Source organism: Dipodomys spectabilis, unplaced genomic scaffold (genome assembly GCF_019054845.1).
Source record: "Dipodomys spectabilis isolate Male_0828 unplaced genomic scaffold, ASM1905484v1 ptg000001l, whole genome shotgun sequence".
Classification (NCBI taxonomy): domain Eukaryota; kingdom Metazoa; phylum Chordata; class Mammalia; order Rodentia; family Heteromyidae; genus Dipodomys; species Dipodomys spectabilis.
In genome coordinates this window covers 1,502,345-1,520,554 of record NW_024870678.1, presented here as the reverse complement: position 1 = coordinate 1,520,554, position 18,210 = coordinate 1,502,345, and the positions used below count along the sequence as shown (strand labels likewise).

General features: G+C 47.6%; 1 protein-coding gene across 1 annotated transcript; it reads right to left on the bottom strand.

Moving 5' to 3' along the window:
• Positions 1-248: 248 nt before the first annotated feature.
• Positions 249-16,216, bottom strand: Mtres1 (mitochondrial transcription rescue factor 1). Its single transcript, XM_042678500.1, has 4 exons — positions 16,163-16,216; positions 10,164-10,639; positions 7,814-7,886; positions 249-655 (listed from the first exon to the last, which is right to left on the bottom strand). The coding sequence occupies exons 2-4, from the start codon at positions 10,625-10,627 to the stop codon at positions 476-478; spliced, it is 717 nt and encodes a 238-aa protein (XP_042534434.1). The 5' UTR covers positions 10,628-10,639; positions 16,163-16,216; the 3' UTR covers positions 249-475.
• Positions 16,217-18,210: the final 1,994 nt, after the last annotated feature.

Here is an 18,210-nt window from a genome sequence, read left to right as displayed (position 1 = left end):
CTCTTAGCCATTCCCAAAAAAGCCTCCATGCTTTTGCCTGCTGCCTTGCCTCCCACAAGTAATTCCAAGTGGGAGGGAATCACTGGTCTGGACTTCTGAAGACAGACCAGAGGGGAGAAAGGGCTCCCTCTTTCCTGAAGACCCTCCAATAACCTGCATGGCAGCCCCCACTTGGGCTGTGCCCGTGCAGCCTGCAGGTGGTAAAGCCGGCCCCAGACCGGGAAGAGGTTTGAATGAAAACATGAAGAGACAACAAAGGCAGTTTATTGCGCAGACTCCGAGGTAGATGGCTGGGAACAGCGGGCAGGTCACGCGCCCAGTCCCTCAGGCATGCAGTCAAAAGGCTCTCAGACGTGGGTGGGCGGGAGCCCCAGCCTCCACCAACGGCTCAGCTGGTGCACAAGGGGAAAAGATCCTGTGGGATGCGGCCCGCTCACTGCGAGTGGCTCTGAGGGAGAGTGCCCCGCGAGCGCGTTCATTTAGACCGGCTCTTCTTTGGCAACTGTAGCTTCTTCCACCGTCGGAGCACGACGCGGTATTTTTCACTTTCCGTTTTCTCTTCAGACACCTTTTTCAGGAGAACTCGCATCACCACCTCGGTTTCTGCTTCCTTATCCTCTCCGATGAGAAGATCCAAAGTATCGCCTACTTTCACCTAAAAAGGAAAAGAAAGTGGGACTTGTATTATGTGTTGGGAAACCCAGGCCCCTTCAAATATTCCCGTGCATGGCCAGTGCAGTATCCATTGGGTTATGGAAGGAAATACTTGAACATCTGTTTCTGGAAGACTGGCAAACTGCAAAACAGGGCCCAGAGCAGTATGTGCAAGGTGACTACGTCCCCACCGGGAGGGTGAGCTCCACGCAGTCCCTCCGCTGACTGCCCTCCACGATCTGGTGCTTTGTTTCTATCTTGAAAATTCATTTCTTATTATCTTTAAAAAGTTGAAGAAAGGGGGCTGGGAAGGTGGCTCAGTGGTAGAGCGCTTGCCTTGCATGCATGAGGCCCTGGGTTCCACTCCTCAGCACCACATAAGCAGAAAAAGCCAGAAGTGGCGCTGTGGCTCCAGTGGTAGAGTGCTAGCCTTGAGCTGAAGAGCTGAGGGACAGCGCCCAGGCCCTGAGTTCAGGCCCCAAGACTGGCAAAAAAAAAAAAAAAAGTTGAAGAAAAGGGTTTCAACTCAACACTTCAGGTTCTGTGTACAGTGCATTTCGATCAGTGTCATCCCTTCCATGTTCTTCCCTGCGTCTATACCCACCTACCCGTCCCCTGCTTTCCTAGTTCCATTTTCATATATGCACCCTGACTGTATTTGCACACTCTTCCCCTCTTTTTGTCCACCCCTTGAACCCTCACTCCTCTAAGACATGTTTCAGCTTCCTGGTATTTGTTTTTGAACCATGATCCTCAGATCTCAGCTTCCTGAGTAGCTAGGATTACAGGTGTGAGCCACTGGCGTTGGGCCCTTTCATCAATTTTTAACTTATATGACCTAGGTGAAACAGGCTGGGGCAGTGCGCTGGAAAGCCAGTCACTGCAGACAGTGGTCAGCTGCTGGGAAATGGAAGCAAGGGCGCTGCTTTGCCAGTGCTGGCTAGCTCCTAGGAAGCTACATGATCACTAAGACCAACAAGCCTCAATTCAAAGATGGAATGCAAGCTGGGCACCAGTGGCTCATACCTGTAATCCGAGCTACTCAGGAGGCTGAGAAATGAGGCAGAAAAGGCCCTGTTAGACTCTTATTTCCAATTAATCACTCAAAAATTGGCTGTGGAGCTATGGCTCAAAGTGGTAAAGCACTAGCTTTGAGCAAAAGAGCTCAGGGACAGCACCCACACCCTGAGTTCAAGCCCTATGACTGGAAAAAAAAAAAAAAACTAAAAAAAATAAAAAGATGGAATGCAAATAAAAGAGAAGACAAGGAAAGCTGGGTGGTTTGTAATCCCAGCACACAGGAATCTGAGGCAGGAGGATCGTGAGTTTGAGGTCAGCCAGGGCTGCACATAAGATTATCTTAAGAACAAATACAAAACAAAAGGACCAAAAGAGGATAGAGTCACGTGCCGACCACATTGGTCAGATAGCTTCCAAGTGAAAGCCACTCTCGTACTGAAGGAAGTTGTGGGCTGAGTTAGTCAAGGGATGCCTTGGACTGCTCATGTGGACTCCAAGGACTAACAGTGAGGATCAGGCCTATGCCAAGCATGTGGACAGACTGACAGTCGAAGCAGCTCAGGAAGTCATAAGATCTTTCCAGAGACTCAAGGAAGGCCTATGCAGATCTGGATGCAGACCTGGATGCCATGTGCCATTACTTCACTAAAACAAAAGTCAGATAACTCCAAGTGTGGCTCAAGTGGTACAGTGCTGCTAGCCTTGAGCCAAGCAAGAATGCAAGTCTCGGAGCTCAAGCTCCATACTGGTATACACAAAGAGGGAGAGAGGAGAGAGGAGAGAGGGAAGAGAGAGAGAGAGAGAGAAAGAGAGAGAAAGAGAGAGAGAGAAAGAGAGGATGGGAGGGGGGAAGAAAGGGAGGAGAAGGAGGGTGGAGAAGGAAGGTTGTGAGAAAAAGAGGAAGGGAGGAGGAGAGAGGGAGGGGGAGACAGGGCGAGGGTGTGGGAGAGAGAAGAGGGTAAGGGATAAGAAGAGGGAGAGTGAGCCAGTGCTCGGGCCCTGAATTCAAGCCCCAGGACCTGCAGACACACATATAGCCCCTACAAAAAGACAAATACCCAACAAATAAAAACAAACCAAACATGTAGGGTAGCAAGCAAAAGACTGCAGAGATTCCGTTTAAGAAGCATGGTGTCGGGCTGGGAAGGTGGCTCAGTGGTAGAGTGCTTGCCTTGCATGCCTGAGGCCCTGGGTTCGATTCCTCAGCACCACATAAGTAAAACGGAAAAAAAAAAAGCCGGAAGTGGCGCTGTGGCTCAAGTGGTAGAGCGCTAGCCTTGAGCTGAAGAGCTGAGGGACAGCGCCCAGGCCCAGAGTTCAGGCCCCACGACCGGACCCAAAAAAAAAAGCATGGTGTCAAACACTGACTTTAACCTAGTTCCCAAGTATGTTCTCAACTTTATAGAGTGTCAAAACATTTATATCTCATGAAAGCAAGCCCGTATCTGCTCTCCTACCCACTCAAGCAGGCCCAATACGGACTGAGTTTGTACTGTGGGCATGCACAGTTGCTGGCTGTGACACTACCTGGTCTGTCTTGGAGGCCCAGAGTATGTCCTGTAAAATTCATGCAGAGGCAGATTTTAAACTAGTAACTTGCTCCCCTCTGGGCTGAGAAATAAGAAGCTCATACCATGTCTATATACCCAGATTGCTTTCTCCCTTAAGTGTAAAGCGTGGGCCCACCCAGGTATTATCTGGAGGGTCCCTGCTCTGCAGCACTTCCACTGGGCCAAATCCAAAAACATAGCCAAATTGACTAGTATAGACATTTGAAAAATCATTGTACAGAAATATAACACTTGCCGGGACTGGTGGCGCACACCTGGAATCCTACCATTTAGAGGCTGAACTAGGAAGATCATGAGTCCAAGACTATCCTGGTTACAAACTTTGTTGTTGTTTTTTTTTGTGTGTGGGGGAGGGGGTCTGGTCGTGGGGCCTGAACTCTGGGCCTGGGCGCTGTCCCTCAGTTCTTCAGCTCAAGGCTAGCGCTCTACCACTTGAGCCATAGAGCCACTTCCGGCTTTTTTCTTTTTGCTTATGTGGTGCTGAGGACTCGAACCCAGGGCCTCATGCATGCAAGGCAAGCGCTCTACCACTGAGCCACCTTCCCAGCCCAAACTTTGTTTTGTTTTTTATTTTAAAAAAAAAAGAAAAATAGCCAGTTGCTGGTGGCTAATGCCTGTAATCCTAGCTACTCAGGAGGTTGAGATCTGAGGATCTCAGGTTTGAAGCCAGCTCAGGAAGAAAAGTCTGTGAGACTCTTATCTCCAGAAACCTGGAAGAGGTACTGTGGCTCAAGTGGTAGAGTGCTAGTCTTGAGCTGAAGAGTTCAGGGATAATGCCCAGGTCCAGAGTTCAAGACCCATGACCACCACCTCCCCCCACTCCCCCCCACAAAAAAAGAAAGAAAAAGAAAAAGAAAAGTAAGGGCTGGGAAGGTGGCTTAGTGGTAGAGTGCTTGCCTTGCATGCATGAGGCCCTGGGTTCCATTCCTCAGCATCACATAAGCAGAAAAAGCCAGAAGTGGCGCTGTGGCTCAAGTGGTAGAGAGCTAGCCTTGAGCTGAAGAGCTGAGGGACAGTGCCCAGGCCCAGAGTTCAGGCCCCACGACTGACCAAAAAAAAAAAAAGAAAAGAAAAAAGAAAAATAAGCAAGGTGCTGGTGGCTCATACCTATAATCCTAGCAAATCAGGAGGCTGAAATCTGAGGACTGTGATTCAAAGCAAGCCTGGGTAGAAAGGTAGTTTATTGCCAATAAACTATTCAGAAAAAGCTGGAAGTGGTGCTGTGGCTCAAGTGGCAGAGTGCTAACCTCGAGCAAAAGGAGCTCAAGGACAGTGCTTAGGCCCTGAGTTCAAGCCCTAGGACTAGCACAAAAGATGAAAAAAAAAATAAAAAAAAGAAAGAAAATAAAACTGAGCACAGTGGCTCAAGCCTGCAATTCTCGCTCTTAAGAAGTGAGATTGGGGGGCTGTAGTTCAAGACCAGACAGACAAAAAAATTCCACAAGACTATCTCAATCAATGGCTGGGCACGGTGGCTCACACCCATTTCTGCCTGTCCTCCTCAGAGACTTAGGGATACATCAATAGGAGAATCCCAGTCCAGCCTGGCTAGGGCATAAAGAGAGACTCTATTTTGAAAGTAATATACAAAGGGGCTGGGAAGGTGGCTCAGTGGTAGAGCGCTTGCCTTGCATGCATGAGGCCCTGCGTTCGAGTCCTCAGCACCACATAAGCAAAAAGAGAAAAGCAGAAGTGGCACTGTGGCTCAAGTGGTAGAGCGCTAGCCTTGAGCTGAAGAGCTGAGGGACAGCGCCCAGGCCCAGAGTTCAGGCTCCATGACCAGACCCCCCCCCCCCAAAAAAAAAAAAAGAAAGAGAAAGTAATACACAAAAAAAGGCTCATGGAGCAGCTCAAGAGGTAGAGTACCTACTTAGCAAGTGAGACTTTTGGGCACCATCTTAGTAAAATTCATTCTAATAGGTAACATACACATGCCACACACAATGCACAAAAGGCAACCCTTCTTGTGTACCTTTCACAGACAGAGTTCCACCCTTAAAAGGGCAGCGAGTGGGCTGTTCGGCTGTTTAAGGGGCAGGTACTAGGCAAGGCCTGTACCTCCTTTGTCCAGCTCAGCTCAGGGAGAGGGGAGTTCAGGAAGGACTGGCTCACACATGGCTCCTCACCCCACCTGGAAGTTAACAAATGGCTGGCAGCTTCGGTAGCATGGGCTCCACCTGGTTCACAGAGCACAGAAAAGCTTTTACAGCTGGAGGTAGGCAGGGCTGGAGCTGCAGCATCAGACAGCGCCTGACCCTCCAGGGCCACAGCCAGGCGCGGGTTCCATGGAGCAGGCCAAGGAAGGCGAGGCGTTCTTTATTCCCCTCCGAGACACTGTCCTTTAGCAGACACAAAGCAAAACTGGCTGGGATTAGTGGCTGTTCCAAATATCTACATTTCAAATCTCCCCTTAGCTGCAGTTTCTATGGCTACCGGGCCTCCTAGTAACAAGGCAGCTGCGTGTTAATGCTGGCCTCTGCCTTTGCTGACCCTCAGGAGAAATCTGGATGGCAGCCGAGACAACAAAACACCCAAGGCAGAATGAAGCAGTAGCAATTAGACTGTAGTTAACAATATCTCAAAGCAGGGGGAGAAAAATAGGCTTTTGGGTTTATAAATGAGGTCCCAGCAGAGAGGCAAGGTGTTCTAGGAGTAATCATTTCTTACTCTAAGAACACATCTTGCCCTTAGAAGACTGGGGCTGAGGAAAGGGGGCCAGGCTACAAGCAGGAGAAAGCAATTAAGGGCAGAGAAGGGCCTATCTGGTTTTGTGCAGCTCACTGAACAATGGCTGACAGAGCAGTCTGAGCTTGTCAGCTCAAGGCTGTCCAGAGGGATGGACCTGGGGGCTGAGGGCTGAGAATCATGTGCATGAAACCAGCTGCAAATACCTTTTAACACGGAGCAAACTGAAGGAATGCTTCCTGCTCCTCCCACCCCATAAGACAGCATCACTGTCTATGGACCAGAGCAACAAGAGGTGGCTCAGGTCCTCCAACCCCAAAGAAAATTTGAAATATTAAAGAAAAAAAAATCTCAAAAAGGGTGTCTAGCCTCCCTAGAACATTGCTTCTCACAACACTGATCAAGAAATGCCTTCTAGTATCATAAGTCTGATGTTGCCAAACTTTTTGTTGTTGTTGGTGGTTATGGGGCTTGAACTCAGGGGTAGACACTGTTTCTGAGCTTTTTCACTCAAGGCCAATGCTCTACCACTTTGAGCCACAGCACCACTTCAGTTTTCTGGAAGTTTATTGGAGATAAGAGTCTTACAGACGTTACTGCCTGGACTGGCTTTGAACCATGATCCTCAAATCTCAGCCTCCCGAGAGCTAGGATTACAGGTGTTGAGCCACTGGCACCAGCATGTCCATGAGCTTCTTTTTGCTCAAGGCTAGCATTCTATCACTTGAACCATAGTGCCACTTCTGACTTTTTTTGTTTATATGGGACTGAGGAATTGAACCCAAGGCTTCATTATGCTAGGCAAGCACTCTACCACTAAGCCATACTCCTAGCCCTGGCCTCAAATTTTAATCCTCTAGTTCTCAGCCTCCTGAGTAACTAGGATTACATGCATGAGTCAATGGCACCTGGCTAAAATATCTTCAACAGAAAAAAGAAAATAAGGCACTTCCATTCCAATATCTAGTTTTGTTTTTACAAACAATAAAACTTTCCCTCAACCTTTGGTGTTGCCAAAGTGGATACTGGAAATAGCTTCTTTATACCCACCCCCCTTCTTTCTTTCTCTCTCTCTCTTTTCCCCCTGGTCCTGGGGCTTGAATTCAGGGTCTGGGCTCTGGCCCAGAGCCTCTCTGTGCTCAAGGCTAGTGCTCTACTACTTAAGCCACAGTATCACTTCCTGGAAATACACTTCTTTATAAGAAACTTAAACTTATTTTTCTCAATTGTTATTGACTTGAACCTGTCAAAAAGTAGATCTTTTTTTTTTTTGGGGGGGGGGGGGGTTGTGGGGCTTGAACTCTAGGCTTGAGCGCTGTCCCTCAGCTCTTCAGCTCAAGGTGAGCGCTCTACCACTTGAGCTACAGCGCCACTTCCGGTTTTCTAGTGGTTTATTGGAGATAAGAATTTCACGGACTTTCCTGCCCGGGCTGGCTTTGAACCGTGATTCTCAGATCTCAGCCTCCTGAGTAGCTAGGATTACAGGTGTGAGCCACCGGCGCCCGGCTCAGAAAGTAGATCTTTATGCATGCTTCCCTGCACGCAAAGGAATGCCTCAGCCAGTGCTCATGAATACTGTTGAAATGAACAGAGTCACACATCTGCTCCGGTAATACCTCTACATGTCAAATACTTCCTTGTAATCTGCGATTCCATGGAGGCTAACATTAATAGATTTTTGCCAGTCCCCAAAGTGGCCTATGCCAAAGGCTTCTTCATCACAGGGTCATTAAGGGTGCAAAGGAGAAAGTGGCCTGTGATAAAGCCTGCTGTCAGATTCCGTCAGATGGACCAGGGCCAGGGAGAATGGAAGATCTGATGCACCACAGAGTGCAGACAGAAACCAAAACTATCTGGCTCTCATTATATGTTTAATTTCTCACCGTTCTGCTTTTCTTCCATAACTTTTCCCCATTCAGTCTCAGTTCACCTTTGTAGAATGCATCTTCTACTTTGCTATTAAAAAAAAAAAAGAAAAGCATTTTAAAATACAGAAACATAGGGGCTGGGAAGGTGGCTCAGAGGTAGAGTGCTTGCCTCCCATGCATGAGGCCCTGGGTTTGATTCCTCAGCACCACATAAACCGAAAAAGCCAGAGTGGCACTGTGGCTCAAGTGCTAGAGTTCTAGCCTTGAGCTGAAGAGCTCAAGGACAGCACCCAGACCTACAGTTCAAGCCCCATGACTGATCAAAAAACAAAAACAAACCAATACAGAAATATATTCAAGGCTGGGAATGTGGCTTAGTGGTAGAGTGCTTGCCTGGCTTGTATGAAGCCCTGGATTCCATTCCTCAGTACCATATAACAGAAAAAGCTGGAAGTGGTGCTGTGGCTCAAGTGGTAGAGCACTAGCCTTGAGCAAAGAAGCTCAGGGACAGTGCCCAGGCCCTGAGTGCAAGCCCGAGGATTGAAAGAAAAAAAAAAAAAAGAAGAGCAAAAGAACAGTAAAATCAGATAGTGAGTCTTAGAGGATCACGGTTCAAAGCCAGCCCAGGCAGGAAAGTCTATGAAATAGACTCTTACCTCCAGTTAATAGCAAAAGAAGGGCTGGGAATGTAGCTTAGTGGTAGTTTGCCTAGCATGCATGAAGCCTGAGTTCAATTCCTAAGTACCACTTAAACAGAAAAAGCCAGAAGTGGTGCTGTGGCCCAAGTGGTAGAGTACTAGCCTTGAAAAGCGAAGCTGAGGGACCGTGTCTGGTTCTGAGTTCAAGCCCCAGGACTGGCAAAAAAATAAAAAGCATAAAAAGAAGCCAGAAGTGGAGTTGTAGCTTAAAAGGTAGAGCACCAGCCTTGGGACCAACACCAAACAGAGAAAGAAAAGGCTGAGAATGTGGTTTAATGGTAGAATGCTTGCCAAGCACACATGAAGCCCTGGGTTCGATTCCTCAGTAAAAGGGTTTGATTCCTTGGTACCATATAACCAAAAATTAAATAATGACTGGGAATGTGGCTTAGTGGTAGAGTGCTTACCTAGCATGCATGAAGCCCTGGGTTCCATTACTCAATACCACATAAACAGAAAAACCCAGAAGTGGCGGTATGGCTCAAGTGGTAGAACATTAGTCTTGAGCACAGAGAGGTTCAATGACAGGGTCCAGGCCCTGAGTTTAAGCTCCAACACTGGCAAAAATAAGTAAATAAATAAAGCATAAAGGAAGAAAATTAAGAGGAAAATAACATTAAAATTCATTTAGAAAAACAAAGAAAGAAAAGCTGAGCAAAAGCATGAAGTCCTGAATTCAAGCCCCCATACGGACACCAAAAAAAACAAAAACAAAACAAAACAAAACAAAAAAACAGCCAGGCACAAGCACAGTGGTTGTGCATAGTTGTTATCCCAGCTACCCAGGAGGGAGGGAAGCACAGACCAAATGATCAGTCCCTGGGGATGGGAATGTGGCTTTGTGGTAGAGTGCTTTACCTAGTATGCAAGAAGCCCTAGATTTGATTCCTCAGTACCACATAAGCAAAAAAAGCCAGAAGTGAAGCTGTGGCTCAAGTGGGAGTGCTAGGCTTGAGCCAAAGAAGCTCAGGGATAGTGTTTAGGCCTTGAGTTCAAGCCCCAGGACTGGCAAGAAAAAGAAAAGAAAAAAAATAGTGTAAAGCAAACAGAGCTGGAGGTATGAGTAAAATGATAGAGTGCTTGCCTAGCAACTGCAAGACCTTGAATTCAAAGTCCAATGCTGCCAGAAAAAAGAATCTGCCTTCTTAACTACTACCTTCTATTTCTCTTGTTGACTTTGGAAGATACCTTCTCACACTGAAGTATTTGTGAAATCCAAGTATTTTTTTACCTGATATATATATATATATATAATGTAGTATATGTGATTCTTTTTCTTGGTGTCTTGGTTCCATCCAACACACACACACACACACACACACGCTTGGTGTCTTGGTTCCATCCAACACACACACACACACACACACACACACACACACACACACACACACACTCTCTCTCTCTCTCTCTCTCTCTCTCTCTCTCTCTCTCTCTCTCTCTCTCTCTCTCAACGAATCATAAGATACTCAACTGTGTCTTAGAACCAAAGGAAATATGGCCTATGGGGATCAGTTTTTTCATCTATACAATGAAATAACTGAAGTAAATTTTCACACAGTCCTTTCATATCTGTGGTTATTCCTTACTGTCATAAGGGTTGAATGATTTGTAGTGATGCATTAAAATAAGCAGACCAGTGAGTTCACAATGAAACACGCCATACTCACTTTCTCCCAATATCAAGGCCAGTCTTCAGGATGACATCATACCGAAAAGACTGCACGACTTTGTCCAGGTCTTTGTAGTCTTTGGGCACACTGGGGTCCTCCTCAAGCTCCTCTTCCTGCTCACTCCTCTCGCTGCGAGCACCCTCATCATCAGAGTCCGCCTCATCTGCTTTTTGCAGAGTCTTTTTAGCAGATTTCTTAGAGCTTATATTGCTTTTGAGTCTTATAGAACATGGAATATGTTCTGGAGATACTAAAAGCCCAGGAAGTCTGAGAGAAAAACTATGTTGGGAAAGTGTGTTATAATATGGCGCAATTAACTTGGTGCTAGAAATATATAAGTGTTGGTTCCAGGAAACATACAGTCTGTGTGAAGGTGTTCCTTGAAGCACACCCCGTAGTCGGATCCAGGTGTCTGACTTCCTTAGAGCACCACTGAGCAATCGGACACCTGTCACAGCCATGCTGCATAAGACCTGAAACAGACAATAATTCAGTTTTACTTCAGTGTCAGATTATTCTTACAACCATATGTGCCACAAGGCCTCTGCCGTTACACTGGACTTTATGCTCCCCTATACCAGGCTGTATCAGCAAGATACAGGGCAAGAGCCTCACACCATGCCATGCCGCCTCCTTGCTACAAATGTAAAGGCTTAGCTCATAGGGTTGTCATGAGGGTCCAGAGGGTACAAGTATGTGTGGAAAAAATGGTTTTGCTTCCGTTAACTGAGTTCAGATTGTTACTGAAAGAAAAATGGCTAACAGTAATTTCAATGATGAAAGATAGAAAAATCTGGACAGAAAAATTGTTTCTGGCACACACTCCATCCTTGCCACAGTGACACTGCCAGTCCGAGGATGGCAGATCATGACCTCAGAAATTCAGTGAATCTAAACTTCCTTGCAACCTCCAACCCCAGCAAATAAGTCAGCAATAAAGAATTGCATCAGATCATTTGTCTCCTTTTAAGACTCCTTCCCACTGCTGAACAGAGCCTTTAGCAGAGAGGAAGGGACCTGAGGCACAAAATTTAGGCAATTAGGGCTGGGAATGCGGCTTACTGGTATAGTGCTTGCTAGCAAGCATGAAGCCCTGGGTTCGATTCCTCAGTAGCACATACACAGAAACAGCTGGAAGTGGCACTGTGGCTCAAGTGGTAGAGTGCTAGCTTTGAGCAAAAGAAGCTCAGGGGCAGCGGCCAGACCCTGAGTTCAATCGCCAGGACTGGAAAAAATAAAGATAAACAAACTAGGCAATCATTTCTGGAGGTACTAAGGCACTGATTTCAAAAGCCAATCAGTAGTGGTTGTACAAAGGTTTCAATTCTATATGTCTGGCTATGAGAACACTGCTTCTTAATGTCACCCCTTCCATCATTCTCCATTTCCCCATTCCAACCCCACCCTCAAGTTACTCAGTTCACTTTTTATATAATGTACCCTTAATATGACTGCACTGATTAAAACTTTTACTTTTTCTTTTTTTGGTTGTGGGACTTGAACTCTGGGCCTTGGTGCTGTCCCTGAGCTCTTTAGCTCAAGGCTAGCATTCTGCCACTTGACTCAGAGCGCCACTTCCAGTTTTTGAGTGGTTTATTGGAGATAAGAATCTCTCAGCAGGGATGGGAAGGTGGCTCAGTGGTAGAGCGCTTGCCTTGCATGCATGAGGCCCTGGGTTCAATTCCTCAGCACCACATAAGCTAAAAGAAAAAAGCCGGAAGTGGCGTTTTGCCTCAAGTGGTAGAGCTCTAGCCGCCTTGAGCTGAAGAGCTGAGGGATAGCATCCAGGCCCAGAGTTCAAGCCCCATGACCGGATCTCCTCCCCCCGCCCCCCAAAAAAGGCTCTCGGCCATTCCTGCCCAGGCTAGCTTTGAACTGTGATCCTGAGATCTCAGCCTCCTGAGTAGTTAGGATTACAGGCGCTGGCGCCCAGCTGTCCATTATACTTTAGAACTGATGTCTTTGGTAATAATTTTTACTATTTTTTTCCCTTCCTACTTTCCATCAACCACATAGTTGATAACAATTATGTTCTGCACACACTACTTCCTTATTTTCCTGTGTACATGAACAGACAACACAGCTCAATTCTTATTCTACAACTCTTGTGTGGTCCCAGTCTAAATCTTTTCTTGTGTTGCTGTTGAAATAATTTTAAAATGCCTTAAAACTTTAGAGTACTTTAAAATAACTAGAAACTACCTGAATCATGTTCAAGAGAAATGCTGCAACAAGTTACATATATATATGTATACATATATACATATATATATATATATATACATTCTAATTCAAAAGACTGAACAAAATTCAAAGAAATAATTTAATTTTATAGAATCAAGGACAAAGAAAAGAGCTTATCTCTTGCTAGCAATATAGCTCAGCAGCAGAGTGCTGGCTTAGAATGTGTGTGGCCCTGGATTTGATACTCAGCTGTGAAAAAGAAACAAAAAAGGCCTATTTTGGGAGTTTGTAGACTTTACAAATATTCCTAATTTCTATAGTAAATTTTTTCTTGAACAAAGCTAACTTCATCAGCTGTAATACCAGAAAGAATGGAGTGTTTCAGGGGCAGGGGAGTGAGAGGGAGGACCACCCCAAAGTAAGAGACACCCAGGGGGATGGAAATGTCATGGCCAGAGGCAGAAGCTAAGCCTCTTCTGTCAGTCCTGAGTGCATGCAATCTTGGGAAACAGTCCTAGCTTTAGTTGAGCACTGTGGCTCACACCTATAATCCTAGCTACTCAGGAGGCTGAGACCTGAGGATCTTGATTCAAAGCTAGCGCTGGCAACAAATCCCCAAGATAATTTTCTTTTCTTCTTTCTCTTTCCTTTTTTTTTTGGGGGGGGGTCCGGTCGTGGGGCTTGAACTCTGGGCCTGAGTGCTGTCCCTCAGCTCTTCAGCCCAAGGCTAGCACTCTACCACTGGAGCCACAGCGCCACTTCTGGCTTTTTTCTTTTTGGTTATGTGGTGCTGAGGAATCGAACCCAGGGACTCATGCATGCAAGGCAAGTGCTCTACCACTGAGCCACCTTCCCAGCCCATCTCCTTTCTCTCTTTCTCTCTCTCTCTCTCTCTCTCTCCCTCCCTCTCTCTTTTTCTTCTCTTTTTGGCCAGTCCTGGGGCTTGAACTCAGGGGGGGGCCTAGGCACTGTCCTTGAGCCTCTTTTGCTCAAGGCTAGCACTCTACCACTTGAGCCACAGTGCCACTTCTGGCCTTTTCTGTTTATGTGGTACTGAGGAATTGAATCCAGGGCTTCATGCATGTTAGGCAAGCACTCTACCACTAAGCCATATTTTCCTGAAGATTTTTTTTTCTTTTCTGGTTGGTCGTGGGGCTTGAACTCTGGGCCTAGACAATGTCCCTTTGCTCTTCAGCTCAAGACTAGCGCTCTACCACTTGACCCATAGTGCCACTTCTGGTTCTGGTGGTTTATTGGAGATAAGAGTCTCACAGACTTTCTTGCCTGGGCTGGCTTTGAACCTGATCTTCAGATCTCAGCCTCCTGAGTAGCTAGGATTAGAGGCGTGAGCTACCACACCCAGCCTAGCCTCAAGATTCTTATTTCCAACTAACCAGCAAAAGCTGGAAGTTGGGAGTGTGGCTTAGATGAGCGAAGCCAAAGAGTTCAAGCATAAATAAATAGGTCATTTGGACCAGGCATGACAGCATTCAGAATCATATTTTGTTTCCTTAAAACTTTACAGAAACACTGAACACTCTCCTCCTCCTCTTATGTTTGGCCACTTACCTCCACTCACACTGGCCTTCATACCCCCCACATACAATGGATCGATTATCTTTGTTTTCTGCTGCTACAACTGAATGCTACAGCATGGACAATTTACAAAGAACAGATGCTTATTCAGCTCACAGTCCTCAAGGCTGGGGAAGTCCAGGAACATGGACATATGCCAGACACAGAGCAAGCATGCCTCAGAAAGCTTGCCATGAGTTTTATAACAAAGTCACTCCCCAAATAACTCATTAATCCGTGAGTGGATCAATCTGTACACCACAGCAGAGCCCTCATACCTCAATCACCTCCACAGGTCCTACCTCTCAACACTGAAGCACTGGGGACAAAGTGGTACCACACACACACACACACACACACACACACACACACACACACACACACACAAAATGGAGAAATCACATTCAAACCATACTAGACTTGTTCCAGCTGGGCCTAGAACACTTACCAGATGATACCTGCAATGTCAACTCCTCACTTTCTTAGTCTTACAGGCCTCTCAGTGAGGCTCACCTACTTCAATTCTATTTTTTCTCTTGCCCTATCAGTCTCCTTATCTTTAGTTTTTTTTTCTCCCATCACATGTATTTGAATAATGTGCAAAATGGTTTTGTTTGAAGTGACTGTTCCTCACAAAAATATAATGCCCACAAAAGTTTGATTCTTCACCACTATTTGACTCCTCTGCTGAAGTCCAAGTTACCCAGATACCTATCCCAAGGTAAATGCTTAATTTAAAATTTGCTCAGGCTGGAAATGTGGCTTAGTGGTAAAATGTTTGCCTAACATGAATGAAGTCCTGGCTTTGATTCCTCAGTACTACGTAAACAGTGCCCAGGTCCTGAGTTCAAGTCCCAGGACTGGCAAAATAAAAAAGATATAAAAAAATTTACATGTTGGGTGCCAGTGGCTTATTGCCTGCAATCTTAGCTACTTAAGAGGCTGAGATCTCAAAGCCAGCCCGGGGAAGCAAAGTCCGTGAGACTGATTTCCAATAAACCACCAGGAAACCGCGAGTGGGGCTGTGGGTCAAGTGGCAGAACGCTAGCCTTGAGCTGAAGGGCCCAGGTCCAGAATTCAAGCCCCACAACTGACCCCCACCTCCCAAATGGTGTAATTCCAGCTCTTGGGGAGGCTAAGGAAGGAGGAGGGCACGCTGTCAACTAACCTGGGCTACATGTGAGACTGTGCCTCAAAAACACAAAAGCAAAGCTGAGCACCAGAGGCTCAGGCCTGTAATCCTAGCTACTCAAGAGGCTGAGATGTGAGGATCGCGGTTCAGTCAGCCGGGGCAGGAAAATTCCGGAGACTCTTATCTCCACTAAACTACCAAATAAATAAATAAATGAATGCATGCATGCCAGACTGTGGCTCAAAGTGGTAGAGTGCTAGCCTTGAGTAAATGGAAGCTAAGCGGCAGGCCTAGGCTTTGAGTTCCGCCCCCAGGACCTGTACCAAAAGAAAAACCCCACCAAAAACCACCAATGTAAAAAAAAAAAAAAAATCAAAGGAAAATCTCTGTTGCAATCCAAGTAGGACTGCTACTTCTGAATAAATCCAGAAAAGATCTCGTGGATGCGCCGGATGGCTGGGCCGGCGGCTTAGATTCCCCAGGGCGATGCGCCTCCGAGTGGGGACCTGATCTAGAGGGCACGGGAGCCCCGGAATTCCAGATCTGAGCGGAATCGGGGAGAGATCTGTGTCGGAGGCGTGGACGGGGTTAGGCCCCTCAGCAGGTTTCCGCGGAGATCTTGGACGAGCTGTGAAGGCGATGCCGTCCGGGCCGCAGGGCGCTGGGGTTCGGCCCTCGCTCCGGGCCCCGACCCCCCTGCAGGACCCGGGGAGGCGTGCGCTGTGACTCCGGCCAGGTCGCCGCAGCGACCCCTCTCCTCCCTGCAGACTTCGGGGCGGCCGGCAGACACCGGGCCGGGGTCCCCGAGCCCACCCGCCCCAGGTCCCCAAGGTCGGTGAAGCCGGACACCCCAGCTGCCGGCCCCGATCCGCGTCGGCGGCCAGCGCGTAGCGGCCAGGCCCGCAGGAGGCCCCGCCCGGCCCGGCCCGGCCCGGCCCCGGGGTCAGCGGGCCGCCCCAGGCCTCGCGGCACACCGCAGGACGCCGCACTCACGTGCTTCCCCGGCCCGACCGAGGGCGGGGGACGGGCGGGGCGGACCTGCGTGCCGTGAAGCCACGGAGGGGCGCGGGCCGGGGGCGCAGCATGCCAGTAGGGGCGCACTCACCTGGACATCAGGGCCGCCGGGCCGCCCCTCCCTCCCCGCGGCCCCAGCCTTGGCCTTTGCCCCGCCCCTTCCGGCGGTAGCGGCGCGCGAGAGCGACGGGGGCAGGACACACGAGCACGGCGGCGGCGGCGGCGGCGCAGTGCCCCCTGCTGGACGCTGTGTCTCGGAGGACCGCGCGGAGAGAGGGGCTGGGAGGATTCCCCCACCCAGGGCTGGGGTGTTCCCACGTGGCTCCTGAAAGTGTAGGTTTAAATCCCGGTTGAACTTGTCTTTGAACATCTTTGAAACTGACTATGAACGATGTACGAAACCCGAGAGGACTGAAGACATAAAAGTTTAGCCGGGTGCGGGTGGCTCATGCCTGCGAGCCTACCTACTCTGGAGGCTGAGATCGGAAGCCCATGGCTCAAAGCCAGCCCGGGCAGGACAGTCCCTTAGCCTCTTCTCTCCAAGAAACTACTCATAGCCAGAGGTGGTGCTGTGGCTCTAGTGGTTGAGCGATAGCCTTGAGCAAAAGCAGCTCAGGGACAGCACCCAGGCCAGTAGTTAAGCCCCAGGACCTGTATTACTCCTCAAAAAAATAAAAAATAAAAAAAGTTAACATCCTCTAAGAAATAAAGCCACTTAAAGAGTGACACACACGTGTCCCATGGATGTATGATGCAGTAAATGATTGCATAGCAGAAAAAGCCCGGAAGTTTGGTGAACACAGTGGGCCTCTGTAAGCAACCTGAGAGGCAATTAGATGAAGCAGACACTAAAGGAAGGATTTCTGTGGGTCAGCCTGTGGCATAAAGTTTCATAAATGTTGACATGAATGCTCACAGGCATATATGCTTCTATATGTTCTAATTTCTACTAAATTAGAAATAGCAATTTTGTTTTTTGCTTTCAGAACATTCTCTATTCTGGGCTCTGCACACCAGTCTGACACAGGCACTGATGTTCAGCTTCACCCGATGGCTTCTTGGTGGTACATGTACCACAAGAAACAGCAGTTAGAAAATCACTTCTAGCTGGGCTCCAGTTGCTCACTCCTGTAATCCTAGATACACAGGAGGCTGAAATCTGAAGATCACTTTTCAAAGCCAGTCTGACAGGAAAGTCCATGAGATTCTTTATCTCCAATTAACTACCAGAAAACCAAAGGTAGAGCTGTGGCTCAAAGTGGTAGAGTACTATAGCCTTAGTGAAAGAGCTCAGGGACAGTGCCTAGGCCCTAAGTTCCAGCCCCATGTCTGACATACATACATACATACATAATTGTAAGCCAGTCTCACACCTGTAATCCTAGCTACTCAGGAAGCTGAGATCTGAAGATCATGGTTTGAAGCTAGTCTGAGCAGGAATGTCTGGGAGACTCTTATCTCCAATATGCTACCAAAAACGCCAGAAATGGAACTGTTGCTCAGAGAGTGCCCAGGACTTGAGTTCAAGCCCCAGGACCAGAAAAACAAAAATGTGTTTCTAGCGTTAAAAAGATAACTTCATGTCAGTTCAGTTGAGATTATTGATGTTTGAGGGAATACATAATTACAGGTCATCTCTAGAGTGAAAAGGAGAAGTTTTCACCAGCACAGGTTTTTATTGAAGCATAAGGAACTGTGTTAGGTCCCTCCCAGGACCAGCTGGGGAGCAGAGTCTGCATTTCAAGTGTTGGGGAGTTTTACCGAATTACATTAAACCTCTATGGCACAGTTTATTGGCCTAGATAAAGATTTGCTCTTGTAGTAACTGTTGATGCACTTTCAATTGGAAAGAAGCCTAGCATTAATCCTTAGTTGGGTGGAGTTCTCGAAAACCTACTTTGTGACATTCTGTTATCTAGGTGAACCACTTAAGTATGTCTGAAAGCTTAAGTGCAGTGTTCTCTCAATCTTTTTTTTTTGGGGGGGGGGGTCCTTTCGTGGGCCTGAACTCTGGGCTTGGGCGCTGTCCCTCAGCTCTTCAGCTCAAGGTTAGCGCTCTACCACTTGAGCCACAGCATCACTTCCGGCTTTTTTCTTCTGCTTATGTGGTGCTGAGGAATCGAACCCAGGGCCTCATGC

Coding starts and splice junctions, on each gene's coding strand:
- Mtres1 (XM_042678500.1), bottom strand. CDS start 10,627: ATGGCTGTGACAGGTGTCCGATTGCTCAGTGGTGCTCTAAGGAAGTCA. Junction 7,887..10,163: donor GGCCTTGATATTGGGAGAAA/GTGAGTATGGCG, acceptor TTTTTTTAATAG/CAAAGTAGAAGATGCATTCT. Junction 656..7,813: donor TATGGAAGAAAAGCAGAACG/GTGAGAAATTAA, acceptor TTTCCTTTTTAG/GTGAAAGTAGGCGATACTTT.